This window comes from Gracilinanus agilis, chromosome 4 (assembly GCF_016433145.1).
Source record: "Gracilinanus agilis isolate LMUSP501 chromosome 4, AgileGrace, whole genome shotgun sequence".
Classification (NCBI taxonomy): domain Eukaryota; kingdom Metazoa; phylum Chordata; class Mammalia; order Didelphimorphia; family Didelphidae; genus Gracilinanus; species Gracilinanus agilis.
In genome coordinates this window covers 21,707,506-21,724,011 of record NC_058133.1, presented here as the reverse complement: position 1 = coordinate 21,724,011, position 16,506 = coordinate 21,707,506, and the positions used below count along the sequence as shown (strand labels likewise).

At 39.9% G+C, this 16,506-nt stretch overlaps 1 protein-coding gene across 1 annotated transcript in view; it reads left to right on the top strand.

The window, feature by feature from the left end:
• C8A (complement C8 alpha chain) overlaps positions 1-16,174 on the top strand; it is an 88,456-nt gene extending 72,282 nt beyond the window's left edge. Inside the window, exons 10-11 of the mRNA XM_044673534.1 lie at positions 2,381-2,603; positions 15,890-16,174. Of these exons, the coding sequence (XP_044529469.1) occupies positions 2,381-2,603; positions 15,890-16,041 (375 nt within the window). The 3' untranslated portion in view covers positions 16,042-16,174. The remainder of the gene's footprint in view (positions 1-2,380; positions 2,604-15,889) is intronic.
• Positions 16,175-16,506: the final 332 nt, after the last annotated feature.

Below are 16,506 nucleotides of genomic sequence, written 5' to 3'. Positions count from 1 at the left end.
CTCTCTCTCTCTCTCTCTCTCTCTCTCTCTCTCTCTCTCTCTCTCTCTCTCTGTCTCTCCTTGCTTTCCCCCACTCTCATTTTCCTCTCTCTCTTCCTCCTGTCTTTTTCTTTCTCCCTCTGTCTCTGCATGTCTCTGTGTGTCTCTCTGTCTCTGTCCTTCTTTCTCTCTCACCTACGTAAAGCAAAGCTGAGCAAACAATGGTGGGGGGAACAGGATAGAAGTAGCTTGAGCTCCCTCCGACCCTCAACTCCATTAGCAGGGTAAATGGAAAATTGTCCCACAGGCTGCGGCTGGCCCTGGAGATAAGAGGCTCCATTAGTAAGAAACATCTTTTCCTAACGGCCACCCTCACAGCTGTGGGGTGACCCCATTTCTTCTGCAAATTCCCCAGCAATTGGTGGCCAAATTCTCTGCAATCTTCCTGAAAACCAATTGGCAACCTCTCAGTTGGCTGTCTGAGCAGCCCTACAATTATGCCCGTGGCTTCTGGCCACTGCTGGGCATTCCTGTCTTCTGGAAAATTCCTTATCTCAGCTCCAGGTTTATTTGCTCAAAGTCTTTGTGCACAGTTTCCCAGGGTGTCATTCAAGGTCATCAATGGTTGTTCACTGATGTCCTTGTCATACCCTTTGTTTTGCAAGAAGGATGTCTCTCCTCTTTTCCAATCATAATGTCATGTGTACTGGGCAGCTAAACATGTGGGCTTTCTTCCTGGCCCAGCCACTGACCAGCTGAGTGGCTTCAGGCAAGTTACTTCTTTGCACCTTCCTTTTCTTATGTATAATAAAACTATTTGACCAAATGATCCCTAAGTAGGAATTGCCCAGATAAGAAATTAAATATTATGAAACCTTATAAAGTGAGTTAGAAGGAACATGGAGTCTCTACCTTCTCTCATTTGAGAGATGAAGAAACTGAGGTTCAGAGAAGTTAAGTGATTTGCTTAAGTTCATGATGATGGTGAGTTGCAGAGTCCAAATCTAAACCCGAGTTGTCTGACTCCCAATCTGGCTCTCAGATCAGAGGCTCATAGATCTAGAACGTGAAGAGAACCCAGAGGTCATCCAGTCCAATGACCACATTTTGCAGATAAGTAACACGAAGCCAAGATTCAATTCCATTTTTTCCAAGGTCACATAGATACTAAATAATCAAGTCAGGACTTGAACTCAGAACTATGGTGACTCCATAGCCAGTGTGATTTTATAATAAATATATATATCACATATATCTTTGAAATTTCATGTGTTAGGGGGTAGCAAGGTGGTTCAGTGGATAGAGTGCCAGGCTGAGAGCTGGAAGGTCCTGGGTTCAAATCTGTCCTCAAACACTGCCTAACCATGTGGCTCTGCATAAGTCATTTAACCCCATTTCTTATCACTTGTCACTTTTCTGTCTTGGAACCAATACATAGTATTGATTCTAAAATAGAGGGTGAGTTTAAAAAAAAAGAAACATCACATGCTTTTTTTTTCATGAGGCTTCATAAGGCAGAACTAGGATTAATGGGATTCCACCCACTCCACCAAGTGAAAATGGATTTCAATAGGAAAGTGGAAAATGAGCAAGCTTGGAGTCAGGACCCCTGAGTGTGAATGCTGGACCAGATACTTCATCTACAAGCACATCAGTGTCATTTCACTATCCAGATTTGTTTCCTCATTTGTCAAATGAAGATTATCAAATTTAGAAGAGATCTTATGAACTTCTGAAACTTCTGAAACTTATGAAAGTTAGAAGTGACTTTCAAACATGGAAGGTAAATGCATAAAACTCTTGAGAGCATCTGCATCTTTGTGACTCCACTCTATCTATTTTGAATTGCTTTTGTTGTTGTCTAGTCATTTTCAGTAGTGTCTGACTCTTTGTGGCCCCATTTGGTGGGTTCTTGGCAAAGACACTGGAGTGGTTTGCCATTCCTTCTCCAGCTCATTTGACAGATGAATAAACTAAGACCTACAGAGTGAAGTGACTTGCCCAGGGTCACACAGTCACATAGTAAATGTCTTGGGCCAAATTTGAACTCAATGAAGATAAATCTTTTTGATTCTAATCCCTAATGCTTTGGCCACTACACCACCCTAGCTCCCTATGATACATACTTGGCACTTAATATGTGCTTCTTGACTGATTCCCTTTAAATCTTCTCTTTTCTTACATCTCAATAAAGTATAAGTTCCTTAAAGGCAGGGACTACATTTCCTTTTGTCTTTGTATCCCTGACATCCCGCACAATGGCTTGAGCATAGTAAACATTTTTTCTTAGCAAATTTTTGAACTTAACCAAACTGCCCAAAGTTGTTAAGGGATATGAACTCTTCTGACTCCACATTCAGTGTACTTTCTCCTGTCCCCACATCTCTCCTGTTCCCAACAGCTCATGCCTATCTTTTCCATCCTATGCCAAAGCAACTTGGGCTCCCATGAACGAAAATGGCAGAACATGAGGAGGGCACTGGATGAATATCTGGCAGAACATGACACTTGCCGCTGTGGGCCCTGTGTCAACAATGGGGAGCCCATCCTGGAGGGTACCAGCTGTCTGTGCAAGTGTCCCTTGGGTCGATCTGGTCCTGCCTGTGAGAAAATGGAACATCAGGGTAAGTAAGGCAGCCCTTCAAAGGCTCTCCTCTCTCTCCGCTTCTCCATTCCCTTTTCTCCCTGTAGCAAAGGTGAGGATAAGCTCTCCAGAGTCCAGAGATGGCTTTGTATAGAATGTCAGTAACTCTAATTTTGCTCTGGTCTCCCCAGGATTCCCCTTTTTACTTATCAAAGTCTTCTCTGTGTGACCACTGTGCTACCTTCTAGTGTTTTCCTTCACCTTTAACCTTGTCTCTAACTGGTCTCAGGAGAAGAGCTAAAAGGCTCTTTGAAACCCAAGTAGAAAGAACTTGCAGGTGTAAAATTTAAATTTAATATCAATAACTCCAGGTTCTTATTTTCCATACAGTTTTATTAATAATCACTTGAAGTAGAAAAAATGAAAAAGATAGAAGTATAAAGCCTAATTTACTGACCTAACTGACCACGTGTGTGGATTCTCTGGCTTGGCTCCCAGCCAGCCTCCTCAACTATGTTCCTGGAAGAAGAGAATGAGGGCGGTGCCACACCAAAACTTTATCCTCCATCCATTCACACAGTGTTCACATTGCATAAGCACGCAAATGGGATGCTGGGTAAGATAGGCTTTGGGGAGAGAATTCTATCTATATGATACCAGAGATTTACACTTTGCTGATAACTAGTTTACTCTCCTTGTTTTGCAGAGAGGGAAACTGAGATTTGGAAGAGGAAAGCCCTTTTCTGAAGTTACTTAGGGAGTTATTCAAATTCAGCTGCATTTCTTCTGACTTCAAACCTACTGTTCTTTCCACCAAACTCTATTGTGTCTGGCTTATCTCATGAAACTGGGCTATCTCCTTGCCTGATCCTCCTTAATTCATGCCCTTATTTATTACCTTTTACCTTACTTGCTTCTCAGCTGCTCCTTAACCATCTGGCTCCCATCTTCCTTCTCTCATCTTGTAGCCTCCTGCCAGATGATTCTTCCAACTTAGACAGTGAGGAAGAATTCAGTGAAATGGGAAGATACCTTCATGGTTAGTCAGACTATATAATATCCACTTCCCTGAAAGGTAATGCCCTATAATGACAAATGTCCATTTCTTGGAGTTGAAATCTAGATTCCCATCTCACCCCTGAATATCCAGCCCTAAACATCTCTGATTCCATAAACCTAATTCTCATCTTCTGAGCTGGGTAACCTTTAATAAATCACTTTCCTCTTGGAGCTTCTCTCTTTCCTTATGTGAGAAACAGGGTCATAATTTTGATGTTTCCTACATGAAGACTGCAAGGAGGCTCAGTGGAGAGACCACAGCACCATGGAATCATAAAGGCAAAAGTTCAAATCCCACCTCAGAGGGTTACTATCTTTGTGACCATTGGCAAGTTGTCTAATGTCTGACTCAGTTTCAGCATCTGTAAAATGGGGATAATATAGCACCTACTTTCCAAGGATCAAATACAATATTTGTAGAATTCTAAATAAATCCCATTATTAATAGTATTATTAGTAATAGCAACATAATTATATGTTGATTGAGGATCTGATGAGATAATGTCAATAAAGCAGTTTGGAACTATAAAGGTTATAGAAATGTTGTTGTTGACGATGATGATGGCAGAGACTGGACTTGTGATTTCACTGACCTAGGGAACATTCCTACAGTTGTCCACCAGCTAGTCCTGTGCCTTATGGAATAAGACATTTCCATAGAGATCTAAGAGGTTAGGTGAGTTGCCCTGGGTCAGTACGTACCAGAGGCAGGATCTGAACCCAGCTCCTTCTTGCTTTGAGCCTGGTTTTTCATCCACTGCTTCACACTTTTGTTGTTGTTAGTGTTCAGTTGTTTCAGTTGTGTCTGACTTTTATGAACCCATTTGGGGTTTTCTTGGTAAAGATACTGGACTGGTTTGCCATTTTCTTTTCCACATTTGTTCTTATTTAATAATGATAATAATTGTTACCACAATTATTATATGTCAATACAAAGAAATAGCTAAATCTGCTGCCAAACCTTTAGAAGTGGCCCTGAATGAGAGCTTGCAAAATCTAGAGTGATCTAGCAGAAGAGATCCAAGTCTATGTAGAAATGGGAGGAGAGGCAGACTTTCCCTATCACTCTATTCCTAAATCCCTTTGCAGCTCTCAGAAACAATAATGCATCAATTTTTCTCATTATAATCACTTTGGCCCTTTTACCTCTGGGACAAGGTAACCAGATGAAAACAGGATTCTTGGGAAGTTTTAGTTTTCATTTATTTTCGATCCTCCTTCTTTGATGGACAGAGAACCTAAACATGGCAAGTCAAGAAACTGCAGGCATGGCCAGTGATCCTGAATCAATGGATTGGAATCGTCCATTGCTGGTTGGTGAAATCTTGCCTGTGTTTAGCTATCTAGGGAACATGAGAAGCAATGACTTTGGAGAATTTGTACTTCAACCTTTGGTAGAGAAAACAAAGGCAGGCCAAGGAAGGGCTCTTAAATTGTCAGATGTGTTCAACAGAGTCCAAACCAAGTCATGATATGCAGATATCGCCAGCACAAGAGAAGGAGGAGGTATAGTTGTATTGATCTCTCTGCCCACAGATCAGGGTGCTCTTTTACAGGTCCGGGTGCCTCTTGCTGGATTTATCGAGCTTCAGTCAATTTCTGCCATATATAAATATATGGCAGAATATAAAGACTATGCCAAGCATAGAGTAGCACTGGGAGGCCATGAAACAATTGGATGCATTAGGACTCATTTGGAAAAATAATAATAAATCTATAGCTGGAGAGGGAGCCTTGAATCATTAGGATCTGTTATCATAATATATCAGAGGTGGGAAGGACCTTAGAACTCAGAATGACAGAGCTTTTAGGGGCTTAGAACAGAAAACATCAGTTGGGAAGGAGCTTAGAACAGGGAATGACAGAACCGAAAGGAAAACTAGAACATAGAAATTTAGAAGTATAGGAAACTTTAGACAGCATTTATTCCAATCCAGTCATTTTATTGATGAAGCGTCTGAAGCCTTGGGAGGTTCAGCGCCTCACTCAGTGGCACACGCATCCTAAGTATGCGATGTAGATTCAAACTCAGTTCTGTCGATGTCAAGCTCAGCATGACTGAACATCATAGATTTGTTCTACTTGGTATGTTCTCCTGAGGCAAGGAGAATAAGTTGCAAAGGTGGAAATTCTGGCTCATTGTCTGGAAAGCTTTCTAACAATCACAACTATCCTCAACTATCCTCAAGAAGTGCTGAGTCTCCCTCACTAGAGATTTTCTACAATAGGCACCTTGTGGCACATGCCATGGAGGAACTTCTTCTAGGGATGTAGTTTAGACTAAACTCTATGATTCTGGGATTCCTACAGGTGAAGGAAGAGAGGTGATCAAAGACCCAGAGAGGAAAACGTTTGTTATAACCTTCCTAAGCCGTATCTTAGAGACCCAGGACCTCTCTGCCATAGGGTTCCAGTAAGTCAACAGTTGTGAGAGACCCTACTTCCTATTGACCAAGAGCAGATTGATTTTCTTTTGAGACAATACTGCTTTATTTTCTTTTTCCTCTTTCAAGCTTCTTTTATTTCTCACTAAGATTGTCAATATTTCAGTGCCTTTCATTTCTTTTTTTCAATTATATATAACCCATATCACACTTCCATAAGCAATTCACAGTAGATGCCACTATCTCCAAACACCTCAGCTGGGGACCCTCTCAGCTGAAAAGAGGTCATTCTGAAGCTTCATACACTTAAGGCATTTAAGAAATATTTACTTTTGAAGGAAGTGAGGAGGTACTAAGAAATGGGATGCAGGCTGAGTTACAGAGTATAAGCCATATTGATTCTGGGTAGTTCATTTCATCTTTGAGTCTCAGTTTCCTCATCTATAAAATGGGAATAATACCTATAGTAGAAACTTTTCATTAGTGAGCTCACTCTATAGAACATACTTTGAAAACTTCAAAGTACTATATAAATCTCAGTAATTGTTATTACTATTATTGGGATTAATGGATCATAGCTCTAGAAGGGACCTCCAAGACCATCTAATTTAACTTCCTCATTTTATAGATGGGAAAACTGAGGCACAAAGAAATTAACCCCCACCATACTAGCAATTTGTTATAAAATTTCAGAGCTGGAAAGGACTTTGAAGATCAAAATTCATCCAATGCAGAAGAGTATAAACACTTTCCTCCCAACACCCTGCTTTATTTGGCCATACAGCTCAGCTTAAAGTAAACCCCTGGGTTCAGGATTTCTAGAAAAATGGTGTTTTCTTTCTTTTTTTTTTAATAGAACTCATTTTGTTAGCTAAAATTATATCCCTAAAAATCAGTTTGATTTCTCATTCTTTTCTTCTAAAAAATCAGTACTTGGTTTCAATTATAACCTGCATTATTAAATATGAGAGAAAATATACTTTTTCTGTATCATTAGTTTCATTTTCCAAGTAAAATTCAAATAAAATCTTTTGGCACTATTTTCTTTGAAATGTTGATACCTTTTCAAATGGATTCACTTTAAGTGTCCTCTCTCATGATACCAAATACCTTCAGGTAAAGAGGACACTGAATTTCATAATAGTGATGCGCTAACAATAGCTTTATAACAAACAAAGAGACCAGAAAATTGATACAATCACTTGCTTTTTTGTTATATAATCCAGCAAGTAGGCAAAGAAAGCATATATATATATATACACACACACACACACACATATATATATATATCATAACAATTTAAATAGTTTTGTCCCTACATGCAAGAAATTTACCCCAGCCTGAGAGAGGAAGACCTATTGGGGTTTTGATAGCAAGATTATATACGATAAGAATGGGCTTGGCTGGGAAAGGGTAATTGGTGTCAGATGCAGGTAGGGGCAGTCCTAATCAGATCCAGACGGGTTAGAAAAGGTCTTGGGTTTTTTTTTAATTTATTTTTTAAACCCTTAACTTCTGTGTATTGGCTCCTAGGTGGAAGAGTGGTGAGGGCAGGCAATGGGGGTCAAGTGACTTGCCCAGGGTCACACAGCTGGGAAGTGTCTGAGGCCAGATTTGAACCTAGGACCTCCCGTTTCTAGGCCTGACTCTCAATCCACTGAGCTACCCAGCTGCCTTGGTTTTTGCCCAGGTCTTGGGTTTTTGATTGATATCAGACATGGAGAACTTTCTTTAACTGATGGGGGAATCTAACTTTTTTTTTTAACCCTTACCTTCTATCTTCGAATACATACCAGATATCAGTTTCAAAGCAGAAGAGTGCTAAGGGCTAGGCAATTGGAATTAAGTGACTTACATAACTAGGAAGTGTCTGAGGCCAGATTTGAACCCAAGACCTCCCATCTCCAGGTCCTAGAGCTCTATCCACTGAGCCACCTAGCTGCCTCTAGGAAGACTCTCACATTAACTAAGGCAGCAGAAGGGGAATGACTCAGGGACCCTGGTAGTAGGTTGAGAATTCATCCCATCAGTAATTGCTAGTCTTATCTATCTGACACAGAGTTAATAGTGGAGAAGTACATCAATGCTTCTATGAGTATTAGGACCAAGCAGTGACTCCATATTGGAGCCCTAGTGTTATAATATAACATTAAACAATATAAAGTTTATTTTTATCCCCAGTATAATAGAAGCTCCTTGAGGGCCTAGACTGTTTGTGTTTTTGTCTATTCATTCAAACCCAAGTTATATGACTCCAAATTCAGTCTTCTTTACCTCCTGGGATCTGTTAGAATTTGACAATCAAGACTGGCTCATAGTAGGTGCAAATATAAAGGCTTGGTGAGCTGAATTGAGTGGGCTTAAAGAGAAATCAACCACCCAGATAAGCAGAATTTGTATGGACAAAGATATGCTGGAATTTCCCTTTTTAGTATAATGTAATAATATCAATAAACAAAGAATGATAGTAATCAAGGAATCTCCAAATGTTCACAGGGCACCTACTATGTGTCAGACACTGTGCTAGGCACTGGGAATAGAAGTGCAAATAATAAACAATTTCCCACCATAAAAATGTTACTTTGCAATTATATTGTGAAATCTGTCTGTAACATACACAACAAATGGCCATCCAGTCTCTGCTTCAAGGCTTCCAGTTACAGGGGAAACCATTTCCTCCTAAGGCAGCCCATTCCTGTTTTAAATAGCAGCTAAGAAGTACAGTGGATCTAGAATCAAGAAGATTAATCTTCATGAGTTCAAATCTGGCCTCACACTAGCTAGGTGATCTTGAGCAAGTGATTAAATTCTGTTTGCCTCAATTTCTCCATCTGTAAAATGAGCTGGGGAAGGAAATGGCAAACTAATACAGTATCTGCCCCATCCCAAAAAAGGGGTTATGAAGAGTTGGACATGACAGAACAACAATTATTAGAAAGTTTTTCCTTATAACCAGATATAGTTCACCTCTCTAATTTTATTCATTGTGCTATGGGGTCTAGCAGAACAAGTCTAATCGTTTTATTCAATGAAAACCTTACCTGAAGAAAGTTGCCATTCATTCCCCCTTTGCCCAGTCTTCTCTTCTCCAGGATAAACATGAATGATTCCTTCAATATATCCTCATGTGACATGTACTCAAGAGTCTTTAAAATGCTAGTTGTTTTTCTCTGAATGCCCTCCAACTTAACCAAATTTATTTTAAAACAAAGTGGCTAATATGCAACACAATATCCTGGATTGTGGGCAGAGTACAGGGGAATAGTCAACTCCTAAAGTCAACATATTTTTTTCTCTTTTCATGTAGCCATTTATTTTAATGCACTATAGGCTCACATTAAACTCACAGGTCATTCTCACATAGCCAAACCCCCAAATACTAGCAGGACTGCTAACTTTGTTCCAAGTATTTTGTGAGGAAAATACTCTGGGAAGCCAAAAGAGCCTTCTAGAAGTGTAAATGAGACTTCTTGCTATTTTTCAGAAGGCGAGAGACTAACTAACATGACCTTCTGTTCCCTTGGATTGATGATAATTTCTAGAGGCAGAAAAACCAGTTTTGTACTTGTAAAGGTTTGCCTCCAGGGAAAATGTCACTGTGATGGCTCTGCCTAAATCTGTGTTCCTCACCTTGGCACCCCTCCAAAAGAGAAGAAAAAAATGGAAAATACTATAAAAGAGTGAAGGAATGAAGCAAAGAAACTAGTTAGGAGGGAGGGAAAGAGGGACAGAAAAAGAGGAAAGGAAGGAAAATAAAGAAAGGAAGGAAGGAAGGAAGGAAGGAGGGAAAGGTGGAAGGAAGGATGGAAGGGAGGAAGAAAAAAGAGAAAGACAGTAAAACAAAAGAAAGAGAATAAGACAGAAAAAGAAAGTGAAAGGAAGGAAGGAAAGAGAAAGGCAGCAAAAACAAAAGAAAGGAGAGAGAAAAAGGAAGAAAGAAAAAATAGAAAGACTGAAAACAAAAGAGAATAAGACAAAAAGAAAATGGAAGGAAGGAAAGTAGGAATGAAGGAAGGAAAATGTGAGCTGAATCTTGAAGGAGGGATTCTAAAAACCAGGTAGAGACAGGATTCATCTGAGGAAAGGAGGGTGCCCAGCCATGGAGATGGTGATGAGGTGTCATATGTGAGGAGTAAGAAGTAGGACAGTTCAGGTAAACTAGAGATAGAGTGCAGAGGGGAGTGATCTTTAATGAGGCTAGAAGAGAAAGTTGGGGCTGGGTTGTAAAGGGCTTTGAATGACAAATAGAAAGTTTATATTTAATCCTAAAGAATATCCTAAAATAGCAGCCATTATAGCTTATGAAGGTAAGTAATGACATGAGTGCAGGGAGAGAAAACTTAGTGTGCCAGTGGAGAATTGTTCCTTCTCACTTGCTCAAGGGAATGAGTGAAATTTAATGACATGAAACCTGGCCTCAGAGACAAGGCTTGTTTCGTTTCTGTCTCGCTGGAAACATATTGTGTGACCCTGGGCAATCACTTTACCTCCTTATGACTCAGTTTCTTTGTTTATAAAATTAGGAAGTCATACTAGATGATATTTTGGGTCCTTTACAGCTCTATCAATCTAAACTCTAACATTGACCCTCAAGGCACCCCAAGCATTTAGTAAGCACCTACTATGTACGAAGTATTGGGATACAAAGAAAAGCAAAATATAGACTCTGGTCTCAAGGAGAGCAAAATCAAATGGGGGAAAACATGTAAACAACCAGCATTCAGAAAGGACCAAATTGAGGTGAAAACAAAATATAGAGGAGAGAATATCCCATGAAGGAGGAAGTAATTAAACCTATAGCAACAGACTGTAGAATTTAACTTGGAGTCTAGAAGAGCTGGGCTCTGATCTTGCCTTAAATACTTAAAGTTTTGTGACCCTAAGTGTGTCCTCTAAACTTTATGTACCTCAGTTTCCCCATTTGTAAAATAAGATTACCAAATTTCTTCTCTAAAGTCCCTGTAAGCTCAAAATTGATAATCCTGTGACTCCTCACAAAGACATAAAATATAGGAGCAAGCAAAGCCAATTAGAGATTGGATAGCCAGTAAGTTCACATTTCTGGGGCACTCAGCGAGGCCCTGTGCTAAGGACTAAAACTATAAATTTGACCCAAAAGGAAGATTCCTTGTCATTATGAAGCTTACTTTCTAATAGGGGAAGACAACACAAAACAATCTGAAAAAGGGGGAGGGAATTTGAAAGAAGGGAGATAAATTTGACTTTACAGATACCGGGGTGGCTTCTTAGGGAGATATTCACAACTGGACAACTTCTCTAGAAAGGTAAACTTTATGGGAAAAATAGAGGATGGGGAAAAAAGCGGAGGAGTAACACTTATCAAATGAGATTATTGCTATTTTATACATAATATATAATATAATAGATATATATCATGCAATATAATTACATATAATATAGGAATGCATATAACTATGTTATATAAAAATGTGTAATATACATTAGATATAAACATATAATTATGTATATATAATTTTATATAAAATAATTTTCTAATCTTAAAGTGCTATATATTTAACTATTACTATTATTATTTTTTATTATTAACATTATTAAGAAGACATTCATGAAAGGAAATATTGGAATAAGAGAACCAAAAGTGGCCTGTGGGGAATTGATACCCATGATTAACAAGCCAGGAGTCAGAGGTCCCCCAGTGGCCTTAGGAGAATTAAGATCACCAGACCCGGATGAAGTGTATCCAAAGGGACTGAAAAAGCTGACTGATGCGTTGGCCAATGATCTTTGGAAGGTCATGTAGAATGAGATTGGTCCTGATGAATGGGAGAAAGGAGAACATTATCCCAGTTTCCAAAAAAATGGGGTATAAGATCCTAGAGCTAGAGTTGAAAGGGAATTCAGGCTTCATTTAAACTAACCCCCTCACTTAACATTGGAAGATACTGAGGCCTTTGGAGGGGCTTTATTGCTTTTGTGTGAGGATCCCCAGCACTTAACACGGTACTCTATACATGGTAAGTGCTTAACAAAAACTTCATTCATTTATTCATTCCTTTTCTGAATGTGGCTTTAATTCTTGGCAAAATTCTAGACATCTTGTCACTAAAAGGACAGTTAATGAATATCTATCTAGAAAAGAAAGCCATGATAACAGAAAGTCAGCCATGGCTTAATCAAAAAGTTGTTACCCCAGATTTCATGACTTCTTAGACAAAGTCACATGACTTATGTATCTTTGTACAGGTGAATGTTTTGGATGTAGCACTTGACAAAGTCACATGTTTTTCTGTAAAAAAGATGGAGAAATGTAGGGTAGAGAGTTAAGGTTTGAAAAGTGCTTTGAAAATGTTATTTCATTTTATCTTCAGAAAATCCTGGTATGTAATGCTATTATCACCCTCAGTTGACAGTTGAGGAAACTGAGGAAGGCAGAGGTTAAATGACTTTCCCATGGTCACACAGCTAGTAAATGACCAAATAAAAATTTGAACTCAGGTCTTCTTGACTACAGATCAAACATTCCATCTACTGTACCATCTAGCTGCCTTCAGTTCAATTACTATGATGAATTGCAGTTTCATTGAATCATAGAATCTCAGAGATGTAAGAAAATTAAGGATTCATTTCATAGATTATAAATCTAAGTCTGGAAGGGGGATCAAAATCATCTAGTTCAACCTTCCCATTTTATAGAGGAGAAAACTGATGTCAAAGGAAGAGAGATTTCCCTAAGGATACACTGGTAACTTTAGAAGAATTGGGATTTGAACCCTGGTCCTGTGGCTCCAAATTCTAGGTTGGATGCTCCTATGACCTGATGCTGAGCAATTGTGTCGGACATATGCCTGGCCAGGAACTTCATCATTCACAATCCATTAGAATTTCTTTTTAAAATTTGAATTGATATCTTTGTTATACAGTGTCTATACTCCCCAAATCTATCCTTTCCCCCTCCCATCTATTTATATCAAAGTATTCATAAGGAAGGGAAGACTAGTTTGGCCAAACCAGCCATCCTGTTCTGCGTTCGTACCCTTAACTAGAATTAAAGCTCCTTGAGAGCAAGGACTGCCTTGCTTTTCTATTTGTATCCCCTTATGTTTGGCACATGATAAGTACTTAATAATTACTTTATTATTATTATTTTTTTTTTATTTTAAACCCTTACCTTCCGTCTTGCAGTCTATACTGTGTATTGGCTCCAAGGCAGAAGAGTGGTAAGGGTAGGCAATGGGGGTCAAGTGACTTGCCCAGGGTCACACAGCTGAGAAGTGTCTGAGGCCAGATTTGAACCTAGGACCTCCCATCTCTAGGCCTGACTCTCATTCCACTGAGCTACCCAGCTGCCCCCTTAATAATTACTTTTTAATTCACTCATGTAAAAAGTCTGACCTCATATTCAGTATCTCATCATATGCCATGGCTCATAATTTTCCCACCTCCGAAAAGAGTTTGGAAGGGTTGAGCCTTCTTATCTCCCTTGTTAAAGTTCAGCAGGATCATTGGACCATAATTATCTTCTAAGAGGTCCCAAATTCTTCAGTATGTCCCTACTCCAGATAGTTCTGCACATAGATGCCAGAGCATTTGTAATTCTTTTTATGACTGATGACAAGAGAGTGTGGAAATCAATCCAAGGATTTGTCTGGTGAACGCCTCGAGGATGATCTGACTAGTGCAGGCAAATAATAAGCCTCCCTTAAGGACGTACTATGTGCCAGGCACAGTGCTGTGACATATAGACACAGTGCTGTGACATATAGACAAAAGAAAAACAGTCCCTACTCCCAAGGATCTGACCAAAAAGCAGTGGATTTGCAGTCAGAGGACTGGGTTCAAATCCCACCTCTGTTTACTAAGTATGTGATCTTAAGCAAGTTTGTTGAACTCTTTGGGTCTCCATTTTCCCTAGTTTCTTTCAGACTAGATGATTAGACTAGATTGTGTCTGAATTACCTTCTATAATAGAGTTCTTTTTCAACCCCAACTCAAAATCCATCAATGACTCCCCACTCTCTCCTAAGAAAGATCACAGAATCTCTGAGCTGGAAGGTTCTAGCAAGGAGGGGTTTTCAAATTTTCTGTTCTCAGGCTCCCTGGACATTCTAAAATTTATTCAGGATCTCCCCACAAAGAGCTTCTGTTTTAACATTGTTTAGTCATTGCAGCAAAGCCCAATTCTGCATGGCTCCATTGAGGGTTTACTTGGCAAAGACTGGTTTGCCAATTTGAAAAATTTGCCAAAGGAGTGATTTGCCATTTCCTTTTCCAACTCATTTATAGATGAAGAAACTGAGGCAAACAGGGCAAAGTGACTTGCTCAGGGTCACATAGCTAGGAAATGTCTGACACCATAAACTGAGGAAAATGAGTCTTCCTGGTTCCAGGCCTGGTGATCTGCCACTCTGTCACCTAGCTGCTTGTGTGGATTATATGTATGCATATTTACCCTATCAGAAATTAAATTGTCTTAGTATTATTTAAAAATAGTTTTGGCCACATGATTCCACATGAGCAAAATGGAAATATGTATTGCATGAAAGCACTGATAAAACCTATATCAGACCATTTACCACCTTCCAGAAGGGTGGGGGAAGAGAGGGAGGGAGAAGATCTTAACTCCTAAAATGTCAGAAAACAATTGTCAAAAATCATTTTTACACGTTACTGAAAAATTAAAAAGAAATTTAAAAAAATCTGTTTGCTTCTGACCACCAACCATGGTTTTCTGATTCTTTAACAGTTATCAGTTCTTAAATTTTTTGAGAATCCAAATTGAGATCTGGTAAGAATAAATATTCTTATTATGAAAAAAGAGTCTCAGAGACTCCTAGGATTTCCCATAAGTTGAAAATCATTGAGCCAATCCCATCTGTCCTGAAATAGTCATCTCCTCTAAAATATACACCCCCTAGAAGTGAACTTCTAGCCTTTCTTTGAAAGAAAGACAATTTGCCACGTGTTGAGGCATCCCCTTCTGCTCTGGGGCAGATTCAGTGCTCAGGACTTTCCTGACATCAAACTAAATTTGCTTGTTTTTAATTTCCCCTGAATTGCTCCTGGTTCTTTCTCCATGTCTCTAGGGAGGTCTATGTTGATTATTGGATTCATGTGTTAAACTGAGATCATCTAGTCTGGGAAAGTGATTGATACAGGGGAAAAGGCACCAGATTTGGTGTCATAGATCCTGGGTTCAGAACCCAGCTCTGGCACCTGCTCCTTGTACTACCTTGGGAAATTCCTTCATTTCCCTGGTCTGTAGTTTTCTTGTCTGGACAAGATGGCATCTAGAGGTTCCTTCTAGCTCCAGGTCTGGGATATCACATTCTCTTCATTCTCCTTGAACCATGACACGACAATTGGAGGATGACCCCACTGGACTTGTCCCATGGTGCCTTTTGCATATTGGTTTAATTGTATTTTTCTCTTCCAATAAGACTTCATTTGCAACCTTTGACCTCAAAGGCCAGCATTCTCCCTGCAAAGAGATTCCAAGGGTCCCTAAGAGGAAGCATATTTGTGCATTTTCCAGCTTGGCAGTGTCTGCAGGCCTTTTGTGTGGGCTGTTGCTGGCCCCAGCTCCTTATTACAAAAGAGCCCTTCTGTACCCTCTGCATTGCTCTGCCTTCCATCCCACCATTGCCCTTCCAAGTGCCTGGGCTTCAGCTACTGTTCTAATTTGAGGGATGGGTTATGAGCCAGCTTGCTGTGGCTCCATTCAGAGGGAGCACGAAGTGAATTGGGGGTGATGGCAGGAGGCCAGTAGTCTTAGTCTGGTAGACTAAAGATAGAGGAGGATTGGGACCTGGCCTAGGGGAACAGACAGGACAATGTATTCCAATGGAAAGATTATTGGGGATGAGATGGGACTTGGTTTAACCTTTCTTGGAAATTTTTGCAGGAAGCCCAACAGATGGCCGCTGGAGTTGCTGGAGTTCCTGGTCCCCCTGCCGGGTGGGCATCAAGGAGAGGTCAAGAAGCTGCAGCAACCCAGCCCCTCAGAATGGAGGAGCCCCATGCCCAGGATCCAGTACGGAGAGACAAGAGTGCTGAGGGCCTCAAGGAGGCCACTGGTGCCCTGTGTTTGATCATTCTTCTGGCCAGCAGGTTGAATGTGGCCACCTCTATCTACTGTCCCCTGTACCAAATTAACAAGAATAATAATATAATAAATTCACCAAGTCTAGGAGGTTTACAGAGTACTTTGTCTTATAGAAATCTGTTGGTCTAGGTGGTATGAAGATCGTTCCCATTTTACAGCAGAAGTTGAAGCCAAGGGGAGTAAAAACTGAAGCCTAGAGGGGTAAAAACCTGAGGTTGTTTGGCTAATAAGTAGCAAGTATTGGACCTAAACCCACCTTCAGATTATGTTCATACGTATTTGCCAAATCCTTTGGGATTGTCTCACACCCATGTCAAATAAGGATTAATTAAAATGGGTACTAGATACAAGGCACTGTGTGGGGATACTAAGACAAAAGAGGTTCAGTCCCTGCCCTCAAGGATATCATATTCTAC